Consider the following 23789-nt stretch of genomic DNA (forward strand, 5'->3'; position numbering starts at 1 on the left):
TTATGTTCTTAAATAATCAACCAAACTGCACACATAAAGCATCATATTTTGGCATAAGTCTAATTAAACTCAATGTGCTTTACATCTGAGTAAATCTGCATGTAACCATACTGTAAATTCCTTAAAATCAATTTGCCTATTCTAATTAATAAGACACTGTGTTTCTTTCAAATATTTCACTGCTGCCCATGAAGCTTGACTTGAGAGTCTTATGAAAGAAGAAATGTATGGCTCACGGTCTTCTTTACTGATTGTTCCTCAAAAGAAGTGATTAAAACAAATGAAGGCAAAATAAAATATATTATGTATATTCCTACTTCTTAAAGCTTTTAAATATTTAACTGCCATATACGATACCAAAATTGTCATCTGACTAGTAATTTAACTGAGCTTAATCATCAGCATGAAATCAATTCAGGTTGTGTGGTCTCACAACATTTTACGTCTATCACATGACTTTGTTTAACAATGACACCATTTCATTTTTCAGGCATCCTGCCAAGCCATTCTAAAACTATGAACTACAACGTTTCATCATTAGCAACAAAAGTGCATCAGAGCTTTGAATTTATGTGCCTACCACGAGACACAGATGCCAGGCAACAGCAGCCTTATATGGAGTGCCTGAGCAAGATTCCCAAAAGTTGGATAGATGCCATTTTCCCTCCAATGTCCCTGTTATGCTGTTGCTCTTATTAGAAAGGAAAGGGGAAAGATCCTCTCTGACTATAAATACTACAGAAAACACCACAGACACTACACTTCTGACAATTGTTATTACTTAACTGATCTACTAAAGGCAAAACTAAATATGACTATTATCATAAAGTGCAGTTTTTACTGAATAATAACAGTTCATTTTTCATAAGTGGATTGTTTACATCCCACTTGTTACAAAAAAGAATCCTGTGAAGATGGCAGAATTAGCCCAAATGGCCAAATTAAGGTGAGTTTTAAAGGATAAGCCAATCAAAGATTTTCTGAAAGGTTGGGAACTGAAAATCATATATTTTTGAGCAATAGGAAATTAAATGATGTAATAATTTGTGGTTATGATTTTTAGTAATTTTAGTAGGATCATTAGCTGGATCTGCAATGGTGGAAGAATAATACATTTTTATTTTCCTCCCTTTCTTTTCCTTTTCATTGCAGATAGGATCAGAGTCCTATTGTGTATTAGTTATGGACCTGAACAGACAAGCCAAAATAAAGCTGTTTTGGGTCACTTTGGAGGTATGTTGTTTAAATGATTCATGCATCCTAAGAGACCTAAGGACTGGAGCACAGCTTTGGCACAGCTTCTGGCCTCTTAAGATGCATGTGTCATTTAAACAGCATACCTCTAAAGTGACCCAAAGCAGCTTTATTTTGGCCTGTCTGTTCGGACCCTATGGTGCTATTTAAACGGGCACTATGACGCACCCCCATCATGTGCGAGGGACGGCGCTTTCAAATGCCCCTCGCCCCTTGCACGTGACGGGGCGTAAAAATGGCGGCGCCCTATACACATGAGTGCTGCCATTTTGACGTGACGGATGCCTAGCATCCACACGTCTCAGTGGCTTCATGCCACCGCAAGTGCACCATTGGCACCTTGCGGCATCATAATGGCGCCGCAGAAAGAAGCCACTTTTTGCAGCTTCTTTCTATTGCGCAAGGGAGCCATGCGGTTTGTCCGCTGCGGCTCTCACGCAGCAAACTAGGGCAGCGACAGACCGCCCTTTTGGGCAGTCTGTATCCTGCCTATATGTCTTTTTCCTTCCTCTCTTTTTCTTCTTTCTGTCTTTTTTTTTCTGAATGAATATTTGACTGCAATATGCAACAATGATATTTTAGTGGAATTTTCTGGCTTCCATATCAGTGGAGGCCTCGCTGCAATCTGTATTTTGTTCCAAACTTTAAAGGAGCCATGCATGATGCTGAATTTATTTGAGGAATATAATTCAGTGCCTTGGGCAGCTCCTTTAAAGTTCAAACTAATCTTTGAGGTCAAGGCCAGACTAAGGTGAGTGGGGCACCTCCTGGAGCACCACCCAAACAGGGCCATTTATGAACACATGTTGCCTGTGGAGTACTTTGGGGTGCTGGGTATCCTCCCCCCCCCCACTCCCACTGTTGCCTTCATCCCCAACACATGATTCAGGCTCCCACCTTGGGGACACAAGCTCAATATATTGCTCATCTTTTCTATCCCGACTGTTGGAAAATGAGGACAGAATAGATAATAAATGTTATAGAAGGGGGAGGATGACTGGTTTCTGATCCCACCTCTGATTTTAACTCTACCGCATATTTTTCCTGTTCCCGGAGGAATTAATAGCTCCATAGGTTCCCAGGGAGGTAGAAAACAAAAGCTTTGTGTTTAAAGAACACAAAACAAGCTCCCCATCACAGCCAGCTCTCCATCAAAGAGTGCTGGATTTTGGCCCCCATCCTGTAATTTAGCTTCTGATGCATTTGTTTTCTGGTCCTTATGGTAGCTAATAGAATCATTAGAATCACAGAATCACACATGTGGAAGAGACCACAAGGGCCATCCAGTCCAACCCCCCTGCCATGCAGGAACTCTCAATCAAAGCATCCCCGACAGACGGCCATCCAGCCTTTGCTTGAAGACCTCCAAGGAAGGAGACTCCACTACACTCCGAGGAAGTGTGTTCCACTGTCGAACAGCCCTTACTGTCAGGAAGTTCCTCCTAATGTTGAGGTGGAATCTCTTTTCCTGTAGCTTGCATCCATTGTTCCAGGTCCTAGTCCAGTGATGGAGAACCTTTTACAGACCAAGTGCCCAAACTTCAACCCAAAACCCACTTATTTATCACAAAGTGCCACGTTCCTCTGGCTTTCTAGTAACAAACTCTGGCAAACTCTGTGCTGGGGTGACTGAGCGTGTGCCCAAAGAGAGGGCTCTGAGTGCCACCTCTGGCACACATGCCATAGGTTCGCCACCACTGTCCTAGTCTCTGGAGCAGCAGAAAACAAACTTGCTACATCCTCAATATGACACCCCTTCAAATATTTAAACAGGGCAATCATATCACCTCTTAACCTACTTTCTCCAGGCTAAACATACCTAGCTCCTTAAGTCTCTCTTCATAGGACATGGTTTCCATGCCTTTCACCATTTTGGTTGCCCTCCTCTGGACACGCTTCTCAACATCCTTTTTGAATTGTGGTGCCCAGAACTGGACACAATATTCCAGGTGAAGCCTTAACCAAAGCAGAACAGGGTGGTACTATTACTTGATCTGGTAATACTTGTATTGATGCAGCCTAGAATCACACTGGACTTTTTTAGTTGCTGCATCACACTGTTGACTCATGTTCCATTTGTGGTCTATTAGGACTCCTAGATCCCTTTCATATGTAGTCCCATTAAGCCAGGTGTCCCCCATCCTATATCTGCATTTCATTCCCCCTCCCCACCAAGTGCAGTACTTAGTACCTAGGAAAGCCAATGTAAAGCTCTAATGATAATTCTTTGGTCTAGTATAGAACAATTAATTGGGTTGCTGCAATCTGGCCAGGGAGAGAGTTAATCTGAAGTGTAATTCTGGAATCTTGGCCATTTCTAGTTCTGCACAAAATTCCCGCCATGATTCCAGGAGTCCTTTCATACCATTTTTTCTCCATCATCTCAGATTGTTCCAGGAACCAAAGCAGAGAAAGAAATGAGTAACAAAACAATTGAGAAGTGAAGACATTAGAAAATCCAAAATAATATAATTTTACAGTTCTGCTAGAAGTCACTAACCTTGCACATATGGACCCATCACAGGGTGCTCACGTACACGAAGTGTATATGGCTTCTTGTGGTCTGATTGCCTTAACAAGTCTCGAACACGCTCATTATAGATTTCTAGGAAACTAAAAGGCAAAGGTAATGATACAAGAATTATGGGTAGTTTGGGATCATCTTCTCCATAATCCATCTATGGTGAGAGAACAAGATTGTGCCAGGTTTTTCTGTCCACCAGTGATTTGAGCTTAATTTATATAGATATCATGCACACAGGTTCTATATAAATAATTATACAATTAGTAAGTGATCCCAGAGACAGAACAAGTATGTCTGGTAAAGTGGAAAAGAACACTGCTGTTCCCAAATTACAGGTAGTACCTTACTGCAGAAAGTTTGCTTCTAAACCAGTCCTTTGACATCTGCCATCCACACAAAACATGTTAATTAAATTATATGGAGGGTCTTGAAAATGGGCAACTGTAGACAGTGTAAGATATAAAATACAATAATATAACAAACAGCTAATAAACAACTTGCTATACCTCTGTTTCTGAGTGTTGACACTATCCACTGGATTCAAAGATTCTCTTGTTCCAATGGAAGGTATCCTTTAGGAAAAGAGAACCTATGCCTCCAACTTTTATTTCTGTACATTTCCTTAACATTTAATACGACTGCAACATTTACCTTGAATATATTATATTTTGTTGTTTTGCTATTAACTGCCTTCAAGTTGGACCTCGCTCATAGCAAACGTTTGGATGAGACGCCTCCAAGCTCCCTTATCTTCCACTGTTCTGCTTAAGTCTTGTACATTCATGCCCATGATCTCCCTAGTTGAGTCTAGCCATCTGGTGTGCAGTTTTCCTCTCTTTCTACTGCCTTCCACCTTTTCTAGCATTACTGTGTGTGCACACAGCCATTGTGGACCACTGGGGCTGTCTCTAATGGTGGGGCAGTCATGTGCCCACACTGCCACTGTGGACAACTAGGGGCTTGCCATCCGCGGAGGCTGAAATCCATGGATGGCAAGGTAGTGGATAAGGAGGCCCTACTGCTGAAGCCTGAATTCTGGAGTTGATTAGTCTGATTAGTCCAATCCAGCATGGGTTTTAGACTAAATTAGTCAAGGACATAGCTTTGAGACTAGGCCATACCACCCAAATCATTAGCAATAGTAATAGCATTTACATTTCTATACCATTTCATAGTGAAATCAGCACTCTCTAAGCAGTTTACAACCTGTAAGCCAACTATGGTGCTTTTCAAGAGCACTTTGGAGTTATGTACAGTATAGTTAAGTATTGGTGGGAGGAAAGACTGCCAAAGTGCCCTATTCCTTCCACTCTGGAATTGCATGTGTTTGATGGAGAAGAATTACAGCAGAGTTACAGTGACATCTCTAACTTCTCAACCATGTCAAAAGCCTCATTTGCATTACCGAAATGTTCGATCTTGGTGTTGTCAGAGAGGATAGGGGTGCTTCCTGCTTTTCATCATTACTAAGCAGTGATGTAAACTTGAGTTATGGCAATTAGATGTGGTCCACATTTTTAAAAATCTCATCAAATCAAGATGGATCAACTGAAGATAAAAAATATCTAATTCCAATAAAATTGCCTATAGCCTAACTAACAGAAAAGCAGAAATGGTGTGGTTAGAAAAAGAAGCAGAATATAAAAAGATTTCTAGCACTACATGACAAAAAACACACACTTACCTGACTTCTACTCTGCATGATGTTGACTGTTTTGAATAGTCATCTTCCCTTGAAAACAGACCCTATGGAAATCAAACAAACTTTTGCTTTTTAAACAAAAAAAATTAAGAAATTTTACACAGTGTAAATATTTAGTTTAATAAATAAATACCTCACATATACGAGGGGTTAATCCAATGGATGCCTTGAAAAACAAAGAAAAATATTATAAGATTTTTTTAAAAAAAATTGTGCTTATAAAAAATTGCTAACAGATGCACAATGGTAAGCTCTTTATATCAACATATGCCTAATACATGGACATCTAAATGGTTATAAGGACAAAATTATTTTAGGTAACTGATAGTAGTACCAAATGAATAATTTGTTTTATCTCCTGTCAGTTCATAACAATGGAGTGTGGATCTATGAATGAATTAGACAGCAGTCAGTCAGAGACAGGCAGGATATTTCTATATGTCCCACTTGCAAAGGCTGCTAAGAAAACTGCTATGAATAATGACTTATATTTATAGTTAAATAAACAGCAATCCAGCTATGCAACTGACTCTTCTCATCCTCGTCCTCTTCACTGGAGTTTTATCCACCCAAAACCCCATCCTGAGAATGTGAAATGGAGTGGGATGGGGGGGGGGATCTGTGAAATTTTGGCAGAGGCAGCCTATGTGCTTGCAGATTTTCATCTCCCACTGTAGTTTCTCACACTAGGTCATTCTGGATACAACTATGGAATATATAAAACTATCAATATAATGATTTTTATAGAAATCTATAGTGTGTCCACACTTAGAATACTATGCACAGTTCTGGTTATCACAACTCAAAATGAACCTTGCAGATTGAAAAATAAATGCAGAAAAGGGCAATTAGAATGATCAAGAAGCAAGGAAACTCCTCTATGAGGATTTTAGATCTTCTAAAGAGTTTTATTAGACTCTTCCAATGTATTTTATAATAACAAAATTATCCTAGCAACTATCTGTAAATTAGTGATTTAAATGCTACAACAACCAGATTGTGTGTGTGTGTGTCTAGCAAACAGAAGAATTACATTTCCTTGGTGATTTAAAACATTTTTTAAAATAAAGGCACCATGGAGGCATGTTGAAACAAGTGTTTCCTTGCAATGGGAAAGAAGGAGAGGAATGTGTGAAAACTGATTTCCAGTCTACATATCAGAAATCAAAGAAAGAAGAAGAATATGATGGCTAGTAGTAGATTATCGTCTGGCCACAGGCAGATAAATAACTCCAGATGAAGGACAAGGAAGGCATGGTACATGGATTGCATACAGCCCCCTAAGACCACCTTTGTGACACCCAGGGTGCTCTTGGACCAAAGATTCCTATATAAATGTTTGTTTAACAGCAATATGGTTATGTGAGTAAAATAGAAACATGGAATATACATTGCTTTTTTCTGTTTTATTAAATCAGCACTTCTTAAAATCCAGCAAAAGCTTTGAACTTGGGGCCTCAGCTATATACAGAGATGTAAAGATAACAAATGTAAAACACAGAATATAATGTTTATCTTACTGGTGTTCCCATCATAGTGTATGTTTTTCCTGAACCGGTCTGTCCATATGCAAAAAGACAAATGTTGTATCCTTTAAAAGCACCAGATAATACTGAAGTACCAAGGTCTTGGAAAATCTGCAATGAAAGTAGGAAGAGAATAATTATCCTGCCCTATATTCAAGGATCTCAGGGTGACATAAAATCAAACTAAATAGTTTAAAATAATTTAAAACAGTAGGAATAATTTTTAAAAGACTTAAAATTTTAAATGTGGATCACAATTTTAAATGTGGATCCTTTTAATATGTGTATATGTTATTTGTCATTTTAAATTGATGTGTATTTTAACTGATGTGTTTTAACTGATGCTGTTTATCTGTTCATTGCTGTTGTTCTCCACCATGATCCACGGGTAGAGGCAGGTTATTATTATTACAACAACAACAGCAATAACAACATATTAAAGAATTTGACAAATTAAAACAAGACTTTTAAAACCGTTGAAGACCATTTAAAACCATGAAAATGTGCGGATTGTAGTGAAATCAAGTAGGCCCCAAATGTTTGAATAAGACATCTAGATTAAGATATTTAGAAGTGGGGCATGATTTCACTAAATATGAAGAAAATTTCACTAGCTACATGCAAATTACATGTTGGATCTCCTTTATCTAGTGTCAAAATGGTTTGGACCAAAAGTGTTTTAGATTTTGGTGTTTTTCAGATTTTGGAATATTTGCACACACATAATGAGAATTTTGGTAATGGGATCCAAGTCTAAACACAAAATCTATTTATGTTTTGTATACACATTATACAAATAGCCTGAAGGTAATTTTATACACAATATTTTTAACAGTGTTGTACATAAAACTAAGTTTGTGTACATTGAACCATCAGAAAACAAAGATAACAAAGGTGTCACTATCTCAACCACTTATATGGATAATTCTGGAATATTTCGGATTTTAGAATTTCAGGTAAGGGAGACTCAACCTGTATTTGTAGACAATACATCTGGCAAAAGTACAAAATTACATTAAACACTGTATTTTAAACTAAACCAATCTTTACACATCTCACTAGTAATCTGGCAGTGGATTAAAATCTTCTCAATTACTATGCCAACTCCCCTCCCCCCATGAAGTTATCTTATTAACTGAAAAAAAAATTAGACTTGCAATTCTCTAGAGGAACATCTATTTGATATATTTATATTTATAAAGAATAAAACCTGGTTGAGTTTAGGCTTGGAATCAGGCACTTGGCCCTTAATTACTTGCAACTTTACATCAAGTAAAAATGCATATAGTGGTTAGGGAAAGCTGCCCACTGCCATGAAAGACACAGCAGGTGCAGCACAGTGCTCTAGTTTTTCACTAGAGGTAAAACAAAAACAGCTGCAGGCAACTGTACTTGCTACACTTGTGCTTTCTTTTTCTCTGACAGATGAAGGAATGAGTACAACAAAACACCCAATTTCTGTTTCCTCAGGGAGATGCCAAAGAGTGTGTAGTCTGGGGTGTATTCCTAGGAGCATCCCAGCCCATTCTCACTGTGGAAAGCAAGAAGGCAGTTAAAGACAAATAGCAGCAAATAGTGCTGTATTGCGATCTCACTGTATAATACTAAGGCCAGTCATTATTCTAAAATCTCCCTAGGGGCATGTACCTTTAATCAGACTTACAGGCCAAAAAGAGTGGTGGGAGACTGTGCTGGTGCTTTTCACATCAGAACCATGGCAACCGCATGTGTCCAGTCCCAATTTGGGCTGCTGCAGCAGTCCAAAACCAAGCCACTGCCTTCTTGGCCCGGTTCTTTGCAAATGATGTGACCTTGGTGTGGCTTCATGCCTTGTTTGGGGCATGCATCATGTAAATGGCATGCCCCCAATATGGCCTAAAACTGCATCATTTTGCCCATGTGTTCTGGGCCTCAGTGAAATATTTTAGGATAGCTTTAAATCTTTGAGCACAAGGTTGCACCTGCCCTTGTTTACTGTGATCCAGAAACAAAATAGCTCTTAATATTCACTGACTCACAGAAGCATAAGAAGGGCACAAGAAGAGCAGTCATCCTTAACAAAACCCATAAGTCATCTCCACTTACAATGAGAGGGTTTTAGATGGTTTGCAGCCTTTCATTTCTATGTAATTAACTATGTAATACCACATATTTGAAATCAGTTGCTTATGCCAATTAGAGTAGATCCACTGAATAATTTATGTAAATGCTGACTTTGTTGTTGTTGTTGTTAGCTGCCTTCGAGTTGACTTCCACCCAAGGCAACCCTACAAGTGAGACACCTTCAAGCTCCCTGTCCTCAACTGCCCTGTTTAGGTCTTGCAGGCTTAGGATCATGGCCTCCCTGACTGAATCTATCCATCAAATATGCAACCTTCCTCTCTTTCTTCTACCCTCCTTCTTTCCTAGCATTATTGACTTTTCTAGTGAGTTGTGTCTTCTCTTTATGCGGCCGAAGTAAGATAACCTCAGTTTGGTCATCTTGGCTTCTAAGGAGAGCTCAGGCCTGATCTGTTCTAGTACCCACTTGTTTGACTTTCTGGTTGTCCACAGTATTCTCAGCACTTTTCTACAGCACCATCTCTCAAACAAGTTGATTTTCTTACTATACAGCAATCCAATTGTTTGATTCAATTGACCTATTCTGGGTGGGATTGCTTGCTATAGACCACATGGCAGCCAAAGCATTTTTTTTTCATTTGTACAGATATCAATATTGAAATTTGACAATGGTGTACAAACAAAAAATAAATTCAACATTGTTGTTGTGTGCCTTCAAGTTGTTTCCAATTTTTGGCAATTCTAAGGTGAACCAATCACAAATTATGGAAAACAACAATGGCAAATAAAAATAGCATTTGAACACACTATTTTAATAGGTAGTACCACAGGAACAAAATAAATATATCATGTCAGCTACCAGCTGACATATGAGGGCCAACTGACAATAAGAGCCTACAGGGAAGCCACACAACATCTGAAGAGGTCAAAAGTTTAAAAACAAAGTACTGATTCTTGAGGGATCCCATTTATTCCATTTCTATATTGTGAAAAATGTTCATGTATTCCAATATTTTTCTTCTTACTTTTTAAAAAGAAGTTGCTGATACTTTACTCCATCACTGGAAAGGATAAACATGTTCAAACAACTGTTATTAGGATGGCTGAAAAGTGCTCCTCCACTATCCTCCAACAAGCAGTTAGTGACTTTATCTGGGTTCTCTGATATGTTTTATAGATACTTGCTTTGTATTACACAATCTTTCCTTTGTATTACACAATAAAAAGGATTTCAGCAAGTGCTGAGAGCATAGAAAAAGATAAGGGTGCAAAGAATGGATGGCCTGAGTGACTAGAAATGTGGAAGGAGATGTGAGAGATGATGGGAGTTATAGTAAAATGCTATCAGTGCCCACCACATTATAAGCAATTCTACTGACACAAAAATATATACAATCAGTGTAGTACTTCTGTAGGTACATCTACAATCAATACTGTATCACAAGCACAAACTGATGCAACAGTGGCTTCTTTTCTCCAGGCTACAAAACTGGGCTTTCCATTTTTTAGTTGTGTTTCTGTCCATTTTAATCTACTTTTCTTTTGCTGGAAAGATGCTGCATTCAATGCCTTAAATATTTTATAATTTAAAAGTGTATCTTATTCTTTGTTCTGTGAGTAGCTTGGAGAATATATCTTAACAGACAGTCTGTACAAATTCAGCAAATAAATAAATAAAACATTTGGCTACTGTCAGGCAATATGTACTGATGGGGTTACTGCCAAGACAATAATTAATCTAACCCCTGTATTAAAACAGTAAAAAAGCCAATGACAAGAAGACGTTGGACTTTTCATCAGGAAGGGTACAGAGAATAGGGTCCTTTCTTATTAAAAAAAAAGTGAAAAGCCAACACAGGAAGGAAGGACCAATATAATAGCTTTGTTCCAATGATACAGGGTCTTTTCTGCATGTGAACTCCCATGAGGAATACCAAATTAATCCCAGCTGAAGGCTTTCTATTGCACAGAAAGCAGCCACCAGAACACAGGGGACCTCATTATACTCATTAATGGAGCAAGAAACTTTTGCTATGACACTAGGCTTATTTAAGCAACATTACACTATTCACAATGAAGAAGCAAGAGTGAGACTGTGGTCATTTTGGAGTATTTTTCTCTCTTGTAAATAGATGACTGGCTATTCTACAAGGAATCCCAGCCAATCCTCTGCTCCTCACTTCTTTGCTCAATTAAACAGGAAATAGTGAAACAAAATAGAAGGCTACCATCCAACAAATGAAGCTACAGAGAAAATCCCATTGGCTATGTGGCTAAAAAGGAGCTCTGAAAATCTGAAATAATATCCTGGCATTCTTACTGGAGAATTTTTAATTAACCTAAGGGACATTAATTCCCATCTTTGCAGCCATGCTATCCAACTCTAGACAAAAAACCCACATCACCTCTTGTAAGTTTCTTAAGCACAGACAGTTGCTGATGTGCTACAATAACAATAAACAACAAGCAATAAATTCAAGAAAAGCAATGCTCTTTCCAAGTATCAAAGCTAGCATCAAATATGAAATTAACATTATATGGCCCTCTCTTATATGTAATTATGGTTGTCATAATGCAGTTAATAGATACGCAGGCTTAAGTTCCACTTTTTGAATATAACATGTAAATGAGCTGGCATTTGGCACTGGTGATAACTGGCTTAAATGTTTTGATTTTAGATTCTCAGTCTCTATTAACAACCTGAAGTTAGTTTTTCTATAAATACATTCCAATTTATTAATGACAGTTAATAACAGCTGTCTCTTTCTATTCCACTTTTCCCTTTGAAGGGTATTACTGATGCTATGTACTGTCAGAAATAGAGGGGTAATATCTCCATGTTAAATTAGAGGAGTGGATTTGACTATTAAAATAAAGTATGCAGCACCCTAGTGAACTGAACACAGCTGCTCAGCCCAAGAATATCCTTTCAAATTATGTGAAAACACTCCTACTCTTCCAGAGGCTTGTTCTCCCTTCCCAGCATCTTCTCTTCTTATTATATCAGAGGAAGAGACTGTGGGGTGGAACTGCTTTGAAGGCAGGCAGTTTAGATGACGCTTACCCCCAAAGTGGGTGAAAACAGGACTGAAGCGGCGCTTCGGGGTGAAAAATGGGAGCAAACAGAACCTGGGATAGTCTGACTCAAGGCAGAAGATACGCATCTTCATGCCTGTGTATAAACACCCCGATGTGAGTGCAGAGCTGTGGCAAAGTAAAGAAATGAAAGTGCACCAACTCCAATGGATGTAAGTACAATACAGTGGACCCTTGTTATACACTGGGGTTTGGTTCCAAGATCCTCCGTGTAAGCTCAAGTCTCATTATATATAATGCATAGCAAAATGGTGTCCCTTATAAAAAAAATGAAAAATCAAGGTTTGATATTTGAAATTTATACTTTTTTTGAACATTTTCAAACCGTGTATAACAAGGGCTGACTGTATACACAAACCAGACAGCCCAACAAGGGGCCATCGGGTGAAGGGGGCATGTGGGGGGGCTGTGCTTTTCAAATGTATCTTTCGCACATCAATACACCAATGCCCTGTACCAGCGGAGCATCACACATGCGACTGTGTAGCCAACCAAAGGTGCGGCCATCCAATGGGATGGCATCTGGGCAGATGTGGGAGGTACTTGGGGTCACAGGCAGTGTGTTTATGTGACAATGCATATGTATGGTAGGGAGGCAACAAAAATATTACCCAGTGGCACAGCTTGACACTGTGCAGTGCGGTCAGGCCATGCACATTCAGCCCACCTTGGGAGTGGGCTGTGCAGGAAGCAGGAAAAAGCAGGATCAAGCCATTTTTTCCTGCCTATCTGCTCTAGCCCTGTGATTTTATTCCTGACCAGTCACAGAAAGAAGATCAAACCTGTAACTAGAGAATGAAATGAATCTTTTAATATGTTCTGTGTGCAGAGCATATTATTGAACTACAGTTCCCAGAATATCTGATGTGTGAAGGCCTGCTGAGTAGCCATGCCTTAGATGGGGATCCTGGGAGTTCTTCTGGGTAGAGGCCAGCATGTACACACCTTGTTATTTGCTATCAAGTCAACTTCAACATATGGCAACCCTATGAATGAGAGACTTCCAACATCCTTGGTCAACAACTGTTCTGCTTTGGTCTTGCAAACTCAGGGCTGTGGCTTCCTTGAGGGACACTATCCACCTGTAGTGTAGTCTTCCCCTTTTTCCTATTGCCTTCTATTTTACCGAGCATTATTATTTTTTCCAATGAATCATGTCATTTCATGGCATGCCCAAAGTACAAGAGCCTCAGTAGTCTACCTTTTTTGGTTATGCCACAGTCTGGGACAGATACCCTACAAATTACTTAGAATATGCTAATCAATAATATTATTTTCACTGCAGATGTTACACCAGAAAATGTTGTACTTTAGCATGATAAATTCAGAACCTGAAGACTTGCTTCCAAGAAGGCAAAATTAAATCTATAAAAAAAAAAAAATAGGGAGTCCTCACTTATTTTGTTGACAATAAACTACCACTAAGTTTTACTTTTCAGTTATTATGAAACCAATGAAAGTTGGACAGAAATAATAACTTTGGTTCTCAGGCTTTGAAGCAGCCAGTTTGACATGTTTCAGATATCTCTGACATACTTATTAACCACAGATATTCTCTAACTTTTCCTTCTACAACCTTGAAAAAGTTTTTCTGCTTTTAGGGCATTCCAGTAAATTAGCTAATGAATCCAGCATTATCATCTGGTGTTCAAAGTCATTGTACATCTCACCTCAAAGATTCAGAGATAGTGTTTCCACTGTCCTCTGTTTTGCTACAGGTGATTGGAAGGAAAAGATGTCTGTAATGAGTACTCACAATGGGAATATGTGGCAGATTGATCAATTTATCAATCAGATGGCTTGCATAAGCTGGGCTGCTGGAGGTGGGGAGGTTGATTTTGTTTTGTTGCCTCACAGACATTTGTGAAGACTGTAGTAGCTTTGCACTAATAGGAAGCACTTGTGTTTGTACAAGGCACTGCTTTTCATCAAGTCTTTCTACTCATCCAGCTCTGTACACTCTGGTCCATACTTTTTCCAGTGGTCCCTCAAACCTCAGGAGCAGTTTGGGGGGAAGTGAGGGTGCTGAAGTGGATATGGTGGAATCAGAAGGGGGAAAAAATCAGGTCACCCACCTTGCTCAAAAGGTGCTTTCTGCTAACATGAAGTCACAATTACTTTGTGGAAACTTTGATGTGAGTGTGTGCCTGTTGACTTACAGTGACTGCATGGATTTTACAGGATTTACATGGGCAAGAAATACTCAACAAGTTTAGCCATTACCCTCCTCTGAAATATAATGTATTGCACCTGACACTACTTGGCAATCTCCCATCCAAGTACTAACCAGGCTTGATCCTGCTTAGCTTTCAATATGGGATCTGATACCTTCAGGGTATTTAGGCATCTCTGCAGACTCTTTAGCCAATATAGTTGGGTCTCTATTGGGATTTTTTTTATATGCCTGATAAAGACTTTGGGGAGGTCTTTCTGCTCATATTAATTCATTCTAATAAGAGCTCCCAGCTGTAGGATACATTTTGTTATTTCAGCTGTCCATTGTATACATAGCACGGAATATGTCCTGCAAAAAACACTTTAGATCTTACAAAAATACTTTGACTACATTCAGTTAAATGTGAACCAGATGTGCTTTGAGTTAACGGTCTTATGTGAAATAGTACACTTGGACTACTATTAAGAGAGACAAATAACCTATTTAACAGAGGAGGCAAACCCCACTACAATGGACATGATGTGCATTTTTAAATCATACAGTTACACGCAGAACTAAATTAAGACACAAGTTCTACTAGCTATGATCCCTCTGTCTGTTTTTTTGTTGTTGTTAAAGCTAATCAGTTCTCCTTAATGCTATTTAAAACCTAACAGTTCGGAAAAACAGAAGAGCAATAGAACTGTTGCTGTCAGTGTTGTTGTTTTGCTAGCAGTCCATTTCTTGAATTTTATATTTGTTACTGGAGGGAGTGATCAGGCAGACCCAGCTCCACCAGGGATAGCCTGAAGCAAGAGGCTCCTCACTCCTTAACTGTCTTCTTCTGGCCTGAGAGGGAGTGATCAGGCAGGCCCAGCTCCACCAGGGATAGCCTGAAGGAAGAGGCTCCTCCCTCCTTAACTGTCATCTTCCGGCCTGAGAGGGAGTGATCAGGCAGGCTCAGCTCCATCAGGGATAACCTGAAGGAAGAGGCTCCTCTCTCCTTAACTGTCATCTTCTGGCCTCCTATTCCCCTCCAGCTATGCTCTGACTGTGTGGGGGAGAGGCTTGCGTACCCTAATGAAGTTGTGAGCTATGCTGGCGGTGGTATAATAGCCACCGGTAGGGCCTCCCATGCCAGACAAGTCACAACTGAAGGGCCTGACCAAGAGCGCCAAAGGACAGGATGGGCTCTCTAGCCTTATGGCAACCACCCTAGGAGAAGGAAAACTCTAATCCCAAACCTGGGCAGATGGTGCTCGTCTAACCCTGTAAGGTCAACCATCTAAGAGAAGGAAACTCTAATCAAACCTATGACCTGAGGACCTCACTGCCACCGTCCATGCTTGTCAAGGCCTCAGCAGTCGAACCTCTGGTTTAAAGGGTGAGGCCAGTTCTGTGCACGCTGCGCTCCACCAGAAAAATCAATTGCACAGGCTCGAAGGATACATCCAATGTCATCAACGCGCTTGTAGAAAGCACGGGTGAGTCCTTCCTGAATCTTCGTTCGTGAAGTAAAGCCAAGAAGAAGAAGAAGAAGAAGAAGAAGAAGAAGAGAAGAAGAAGACTGTCTTATGGTTGAAGCCACAAGTTGACTACAAATGAATTGGACTCTTACCAGAATGACTGAGGGTGCAGTCACACTACAGAATTAAAGCAGTTTGACATCACTTTAATTGCCACAACTCTATTCTATAGAATCCTGGGATTTGTAGTTTGGTGAGGCATTTAGCCTGGTGCCTCACCAAACTGCACATCCCAGGATTCTGTAGGACAGAGTCCTGGCAGTTAAAATGGTGTCTAACTGCTATAATTCTGCAGTGTGGCTACATCCTACAGTCTAAGTTAGATGTAGACTAACATGCTCACCTGCTTCACACGCTAAAGAGCAAATAAACCACTGCTTCTCAGCTGTTACCAACAGGAACCCAACTACACAACATGGAACAGCTTCTGGAAGGACTGGCCAACAGGGGCAATGGGAGAAGAGGAAGCCTTAGTTCTGTCCCACCCAAAGCGTGGAAAAAGAACTTATTGGTGGCCGTACTGGTTGGGGGATTATGGAAGCTGTAGTCAAAAAAGTAACATTCTCTAGCTCTCATCCCTCAAAATTTAAATTATCTTTCCTTTGCTGCAGCTGTGATAATGTATGCGATTTTGTGATCAAGAATCCTGGGTGAAAATTCTGGATTCACAGTTTTGAGTCAAAGGATTTCACCCAAACTAGAGCTTAAAACATTAAGTTTGAAAATTAATTTGATAAAGTTAAAAATTAGAAACATTAGAAATTAGGAAATTAATTCACAACTGTAAAAATTAATAACAAATATAATTTAACTTGGCAAATTATAATTAGTTCTTGGTGATCAAGCAGACCATGGAATCTACAGAGAAGTTGTCAGGGGAGTATATTTTGTTACTGTCCCTTCAAAAGGGCTCTTTTTGTTTAAAAACAAAAGTTGCATTCCTCCAACATGACATTTTTCCCCCATTTGGACTACAAAACAGAACTAGCAAGAGTCCAGCACATTTGGGAACTTTCTCTTTGGGGAAAGCTGTCCTAAGATCATTCTTTGACTAACCATGGAGTGCCATTTGCCAATCCCACCAAGGCAGTGTAAGAGAGGCAACATGTTTTTGGCCTCCAGAAGCTTTCCCCTTCCCATGAGCCTGTTAAGTGTTTAAAGGCTCTAAGGATGGGTGAGAAAAGTTCAACCTGGGTAGCTGGCAAGAGGGACCAGAGAAGCCAAAGCAGAGGCTTCGGGGTGTTGGTGACCAGGGTCATCCCCAGCTGGGGGCATATGGCTCTGCCCCACCCCCAGGTGGCAAGAGAATCACACAAAATTAAGGATTTTGATATGACCCATGGAAAAGTCAAGGGTAAAACGTAGGGTTTGTTTTCCTGTCCATCCACCCACCCTCAATTGTCTGCAGCTGGCCTGTTTATCTCCTAACAGAAGGTGGAGAGAAGGATGAGACAAGCGGGTGGTTGCAATCACATGTGGGCAGATGGGCAGCATGTATCCTTGCTCCCCATCCACAGTTCCGGAGCCAATCTGGTTGGGGAAGAGGCTTGATACCATATTGACTCAGCTTTAAGTTGATCCAGGTTTTTGGGATCAAATTTTTGGTATCAATATTTCAACTCATACACGATTATATACAGTGTTTATCTTGTATTCCACTATGATTTCATCTAATAATATAAAACAATGCCTTCTGATGTAATTTTTTTTTTACTTCTTGTTTTTAACTTGAATTGATAAACTACCCATTACTGAAGTTATTTTATATACAATAGTTAAAGGTCGGTTGACTACCATGATTGCTGTATGACTTTTCTGTTAAGCAACTCTACTACTATGAGCTTATGATAATTATTTGTAGCTGTAACAATTTAAAATATTTCACCGATAATTGAAATATACCTGTTATGCAACTGTACATCTTACTGGAAGTGCAGTTTCCTGTATTTAAACTATACTAGTGTTATTGCTTGTTTCAGATTTAAATAAAAAAGGAAGTAGAAGTCATTTTGCACGCTTCAGATATAATAGATTATTCCTTAAATTCCCCAAAATTCGTTATTGTAACCTTCTAAAACTATACAGTGATTTCTTTTAGATTTGTAAGGTAAGTGTGAAAAACAGATCTTAAATTTAATTAGCTATCATCAGCAATTTGAATAAGCAACTGCAAATTCTGCAGACATTGAACAAACATGCAGTTTAGAAACTCTGTAAGCTATCCTTGTATTCCCATGTATGTCCCATTTTCATAGCCTTGGCATTTCTGTCTGTAGACTCAGAAGTTATGTCTGGATTTGGCTTTACATAGTACAATGGACTTATTGTTTTACATCCTACTGCATGTAATTTGCATAACTTTATTCATTGTTACAGTAGAGGGAATAATAACTTCTTATGAATTCTATTGTTGAATTTCACTGAGTTAAGAGTATTTATGAAAATAAATGTCAAAAACTCTGTTAAAAACCATAAAAGATATGAAAAATCAACAGTTAATTTTTGTAGATAGGGAGATGTCTGTGTGATCAGGGGAAATAAATGTAACAATATTACAGTTTAACTTTACAATACTTTCAGTTTTGATGAAGTACATAGCAGAGCTACTGCTTTGGAAGTAGATTGGTGGAAGAGCTTAATATATGAAGGATCTGTGGATACCTTTGTCAAAAGATAAACCAGTGCATAACATTAAGGCTTGGATTCAGACATTGTCGTATTGGAGCTAGTGGTAGTGCACTGGTTAAAGTGTCAGAGTGGGACTCAGGAGATTGAGTTTCTAGTTCCTAATGAGCCATGAAACTCACTGCCTAATCCAAAATTCATTCTTTCACAGACTAACCTATTACACAGATTTGTTGAGAGAAAAAAGGGGAAAGAAAGAGAGCTAAGCATGCTCATTAGCAGGATGGTAGGACATACATGTAAGTAACAACAAATAAATAATAGAGTAGTAAACCTACCAAAAGTAACGGAACTTATGTCAGTCATAACTAACCTTAAGTCCTGTTATACCAGCAGGACTGCAGTATGAATAAATGTAGATCCATTCTAATATCTTAATGTTTGAAAACATAGTTAGTGGCACTAACAAGACTTTTCTCCAGCCTTATGAGCAGCAATGGTGAAGGAAGTACTTGTGGAATAAGTATGAATGCAACCAAATCTTACGGTTTTTTTAATTGTCAGAAGAGGGAGTGTTTTCTCTTATATTAACTGAAAGCACTTTAATAATATTTTAAATGGGAAGAGGATTTCTACTCATCAGGCTTGGCCTAGAGACAGTGCAATCATCCTGAGATAAACCATCAGTCATCAGATCAATCTTGGGGAAGGGACAACCCTGACAACTGTGCAACAGTTACTCCCCTAGATCCAAGAATGGGTATGAGGTTGAAGATTGTTTGTCCAGTGTATTGTTTTTTAGGTGTGCATCTAAACACACAATGGGTTCTTGATAGACCAGAATACCTAACAGCAGATTTACAGTGAAATCTCATATATTCCTACTCAAAAATCTCACTGCTTTCCCAGGAGCTTACTCCCATGTAATTGGTGACAGCACAATCTTAACCACATTTCCCTAGAAATAAGTTCTTTTGACTAAAATGGGAGTTGCTCTTGTTGTGTTTGTGTTTGAGATTGCAATAAAAGTTTTAGCAGGCAAAGGATGACTGTTATCTAGAACATGCCGTCACACAACAATTTTTGGAAGAAGGTCTCTCTGTTGTACTGGACTGCAGCTGTTATTTACAGTAATTATTCAAGGAGAGCAGATACAAATCCAACCATCTCTGGTTGTTACAAATTTACACTATTTGTCAAAACAGCACCCTCACTGCTAGAAATATTATGAAACTGTAACATTAAATTCAAAATGAAACCAGTACTTTTTGCTTTTAACCATACATATTATTACTTACACAAATCAAGGTTTTCAGAGAAGCCACAAATAAGCCCAATTTAATTTATGTCAACAAATCAGAAACCCAAGATGCCAATCTAATGATTTAGTTGAAAGTCTCATAACCTACCATAAAAATTAAAAAAGCAAGAAAAATATTGCTGGTTAAGAATATTTAAGGCAGTGCTGGAGTACCATGCATGTTTACTCTGAAGCAAGTCTGTGGCCTAAATCTACTTGATAGACCCAAGTAAAGTAGACTAGTTCAATCAATGGGAACTTGGTAAATCAATAATTATATAAGTTCCATTGATCATCAGATACTGTACAAAGTTGGTGATGTACCACCAGAGAGCAAACTGTTTCTGATTTACAATGACCCTAAGGTAAACCTCTCACAGGGTTTTCTTGGTAAGATTTGTTTGTGAGGATTGCCTTTGCCTCTTTCTGATGTTGAAAGAGTGTGACTTTACTAAGGTCAACCAGTGATTTCCCATTGCTGAGCGGGGATTCAAACCCCAGTCTCCAAAATCATAGTCCAATGTTCAAATCACTACACCACACTGGCACTTAACATTTAGCACTAGCACTTAACATGAGCACTTAGCAGTTATTTAGTGGCACCACCATATAACCCATAGTCAAAGAAATACAGTAGCTGTGTTTGTCTGTTTTAGCATTAAAAGCTGCAAAACAATCCAGTAGTACCTTTGAGGCTAAGGGGTGAAGCAGACAGGCAGCAACTCACTCTTAGCCTCAGCAACAGGAATAATATTTCTCTTCTACAGTCACTGTAAGGGTAGAATGGGATAATGTGTGTGAAAACTTTTGAACACTTCATTTACTTCTAAATCAAATATACTACCATTTACGTCTCTATCAGATATATTACTAAGGCCGCACCTTTGTTGCTTCCAGCCCTCAGATTTCTAATTCCAAAGCCTGACCTGTGCCCTCTTCTCCAATGCCCTGTGGTCAGAACAAAACAAGTCTACACAGGAATACTATTTAATCCTATTCCAACAACAAGTCTAATTGGTAAGTATCTGCCTCACCAGTGAATGACAGTTGCTCTCTTGACTGAATGTGCTTTAAAACTGAAGAAATAACACATTAAACAACTGTTAGTGACTTTTAAAAAGTTAAGTTTAACATTTTGAATAGAAGGGATTTTTCTCACTAAGTACAGCAAATAACTTTTAATGCAGAATTCTTTCTGTACATCACTGATTCCAAGTTAAGAATTCTGGAGGGAGAAAAAACTAACTAATGCCAAAAGAGTGACCTTATTAGTGTAAAATCCAAACCATTTAAATGCCTGTTGGATACAGCAGCTGTGTTGCTGGCAAAAGAAATGTAACATAACTAAAACATTCATGGACAGTTCCCTCCCCCTTCTGCACTCCATGAAATAGTGATTCAATTATTACACAAAACCCCTCTTTTTTTATAGCATGCTTTTTTATTTCTCTCAAGTCTCAAGAAACAAGGAGAATAGTTGAATGCTCACTACTCTGCAAGTATTTCATGAGAAAAATGCCACTTACACCCACAATCATCTCCTTAACCTCTTCCCAATAAATGCATTAAAAAGTGTTTTCATCTGTTTTTTAAATATGCCAGTCTTTTCATTATGGATACAGCTTCCACCAAAGTGCCAAAAGCCAGTGAGAATCTGAGTTATACAAAGAACAAAAGGATGAACAGTCCCACCACTGTTATCTGGAAAAGAGAAAAGGTTGATCTTTTTATATCACATAACATCTTTCAGATTTTATAGAGATCAATAAATTCCAAGTGGTGCAGTGGTTTATATGTTGGACTATAACTCTGGAGACCAGGGTTTTATTACTATCTTGGCCATGAAGGGTGATGTTGGGCAGGTCACATGTCTAAGCCTCAGGGGAAAGCAATGCAAACTGCCTCTGACCAAATCTTGCCAGGAAAACTCCTTGACATGTCCACCTTAGGGTTGCCATAAATCAGAAATGACTCAAAGGCATACAGCACAACACACATGTATTATACATAGCTAAATCTGTCTTGTTACAGTATGCACCTAAATATATACATTTGTCAGCAGTGGTGCCCACTCATGACAGTCTCCACAGCTAAATCCCCAAAGAAAATCCAAAACCATAACAATCTGCATGTTTTTTCATGTATAGTGGAAAAAAAAGCCAAATATAATGGAAGAATATTCTCTTTACAGTATTACAAATATTCTAAATACTTGCCACAAAAAGTTTTGATGTGTTTAAATGTAACATTTAAACCCAACATGCTAAAGATAGCATTATTTATAATTTTATCTCTGTAGAATTTTACTGCATGTTCTGTTTAAATGTTATTCTGTTCTGCAGAATATTTTTCTGGAGTATTATGTAAAAAGATCTACTTTTTCTGGAAAAGTCTCATCACTGTTACTTTCCATAATATCCTAAAGTTTATGCTGTTTTGGTGTGTCCTCTGATGTCAGTAAACCCAAATGTTCATCCAGGTGAAACTCCTTATCATGGAAGACAGGAGCACAGATTGACACATATCAGTGCTTATCCTTCTTTGATATTCTCCTATCTTTTTAAACTTTATCCAAGTCTTAGCTAATGTAGGTCCATTAAATCAAACTACTCCCCCATTCTAGCTCTTTTCCAAAACCATTTTGAACCACATCAAGGCTTTTAAAGGGCTAAAACAAATACACTGATCTAGCTTTATTGTGAAGCGTCTGCCAAGCTCAAATGGGGGAATTTCAGATTGGTCTATGGTGATACTATCTCACATGGTGAGTTATAGCACTGTATATTGGTAGTTTTGGTTAGGAATCTAAGGCCCAAGGCTGACACTAGAACCTTCTGGACATGGAGGACTATAAAAGCATTTCATGTCCCAATTATGTTTAACAACAAAGACTTTCTGAGCTCTGTCATGTTTGCAAATTCTTTACTTGCCCTTCTGTACTTACATCTTTTATTCTTAGTTCTATTTCATTTTTAATTTTATTTCATTATTCAAAGGATTTATCTATTACCTCTCAGGCAACCCAGAGCCCTTGAGCTGATGCACAACAGATCAAAATGTTTAAAACAATGAAGTAATAAAAACTATAAAGACAAATTAAACAACTAAGAACTTTGAAAATCCTTAAAAATAATTTTAGAACAGTTACAACAAGCAAAATGGTTTCAAACACCATAAACCATGTGGAACAAGATTTTTTTAGCTTCCTGTGGGAAACTCAAAACAGATGCAGCCAGTCTAACTTCCTTTGTCCCAAAGTCTGTGTGCCGCTACAGAGAAAGCCCTGTCATGTGTTTTTATTTTCATAGAATCAGAGTTGGAAGAGACTTCAAAGGCCATCAAGCCCAACTCCCTGCCATGCAGGAACACAGAATCAAAGCACCCCTGACAGATGGCCAGCCAGCCTCTGTTTAAAAACCTCCAAAGAAGGAGACTCCAACACACTGCCTTAATTACTTATTTCTCATTTTGGCACCTTGTTTATTCTGTTGATTTTCAGTACTTACTTTGTCCCATGCCTCCTGCTTGCTAGCTTCTTATAAAAGTATTGACTCAGATCAATTGTTAAATGGTGAAACAACACTTATATAAATCCCTTCTATTCAATGAATCTACTCTAATTGGAGGCTGCCAATGGGATTCAGGCCATACTCTGGAAATGTTCCAATCCTAAATAAGCTCGTTTATAACTTCTAGCCTTTCTTATTATTTTAAGGAAAAATAAGTGAATTCGTAGTGGATAAAGAATCCCTAAACTACAGTGGGATCTCATTATCCATGGAATTGCCATCTGTGGATTCAAGCATCCATGCATGGTAAGCCCCTATTGTCCCCAATGGTAGTGTGTACGTGGCTTCACCGCCATTAGGGACAGCCTCTGTTGTCCCCAATGGTGGCACGTCCACACAGCTGTGCTGCCATTATGCACAACAGGACTTCAAGCAAGCTTGGCTTCAGTCCTGTTGTCTCTAATGATGGTGCAGCCACATGCTAGCACTGCCATTGGGAACATTGCAACAT

General features: G+C 38.8%; 1 protein-coding gene across 1 annotated transcript in view; it reads right to left on the reverse strand.

Annotated features, from left to right (window-relative positions):
* STARD9 (StAR related lipid transfer domain containing 9) overlaps positions 1-23789 on the reverse strand; it is a 130524-nt gene that overhangs the window by 75956 nt on the left and 30779 nt on the right. The window contains exons 4-7 of the mRNA XM_042455973.1: positions 7001-7117; positions 5614-5646; positions 5463-5524; positions 3755-3867 (exon numbers count right to left, since the gene is read on the reverse strand). Coding sequence (XP_042311907.1) covers positions 3755-3867; positions 5463-5524; positions 5614-5646; positions 7001-7117 — 325 coding nt within the window. The remainder of the gene's footprint in view (positions 1-3754; positions 3868-5462; positions 5525-5613; positions 5647-7000; positions 7118-23789) is intronic.

The sequence above is a fragment of the Sceloporus undulatus genome, chromosome 1 (assembly GCF_019175285.1).
Source record: "Sceloporus undulatus isolate JIND9_A2432 ecotype Alabama chromosome 1, SceUnd_v1.1, whole genome shotgun sequence".
Lineage (NCBI taxonomy): Eukaryota > Metazoa > Chordata > Lepidosauria > Squamata > Phrynosomatidae > Sceloporus > Sceloporus undulatus.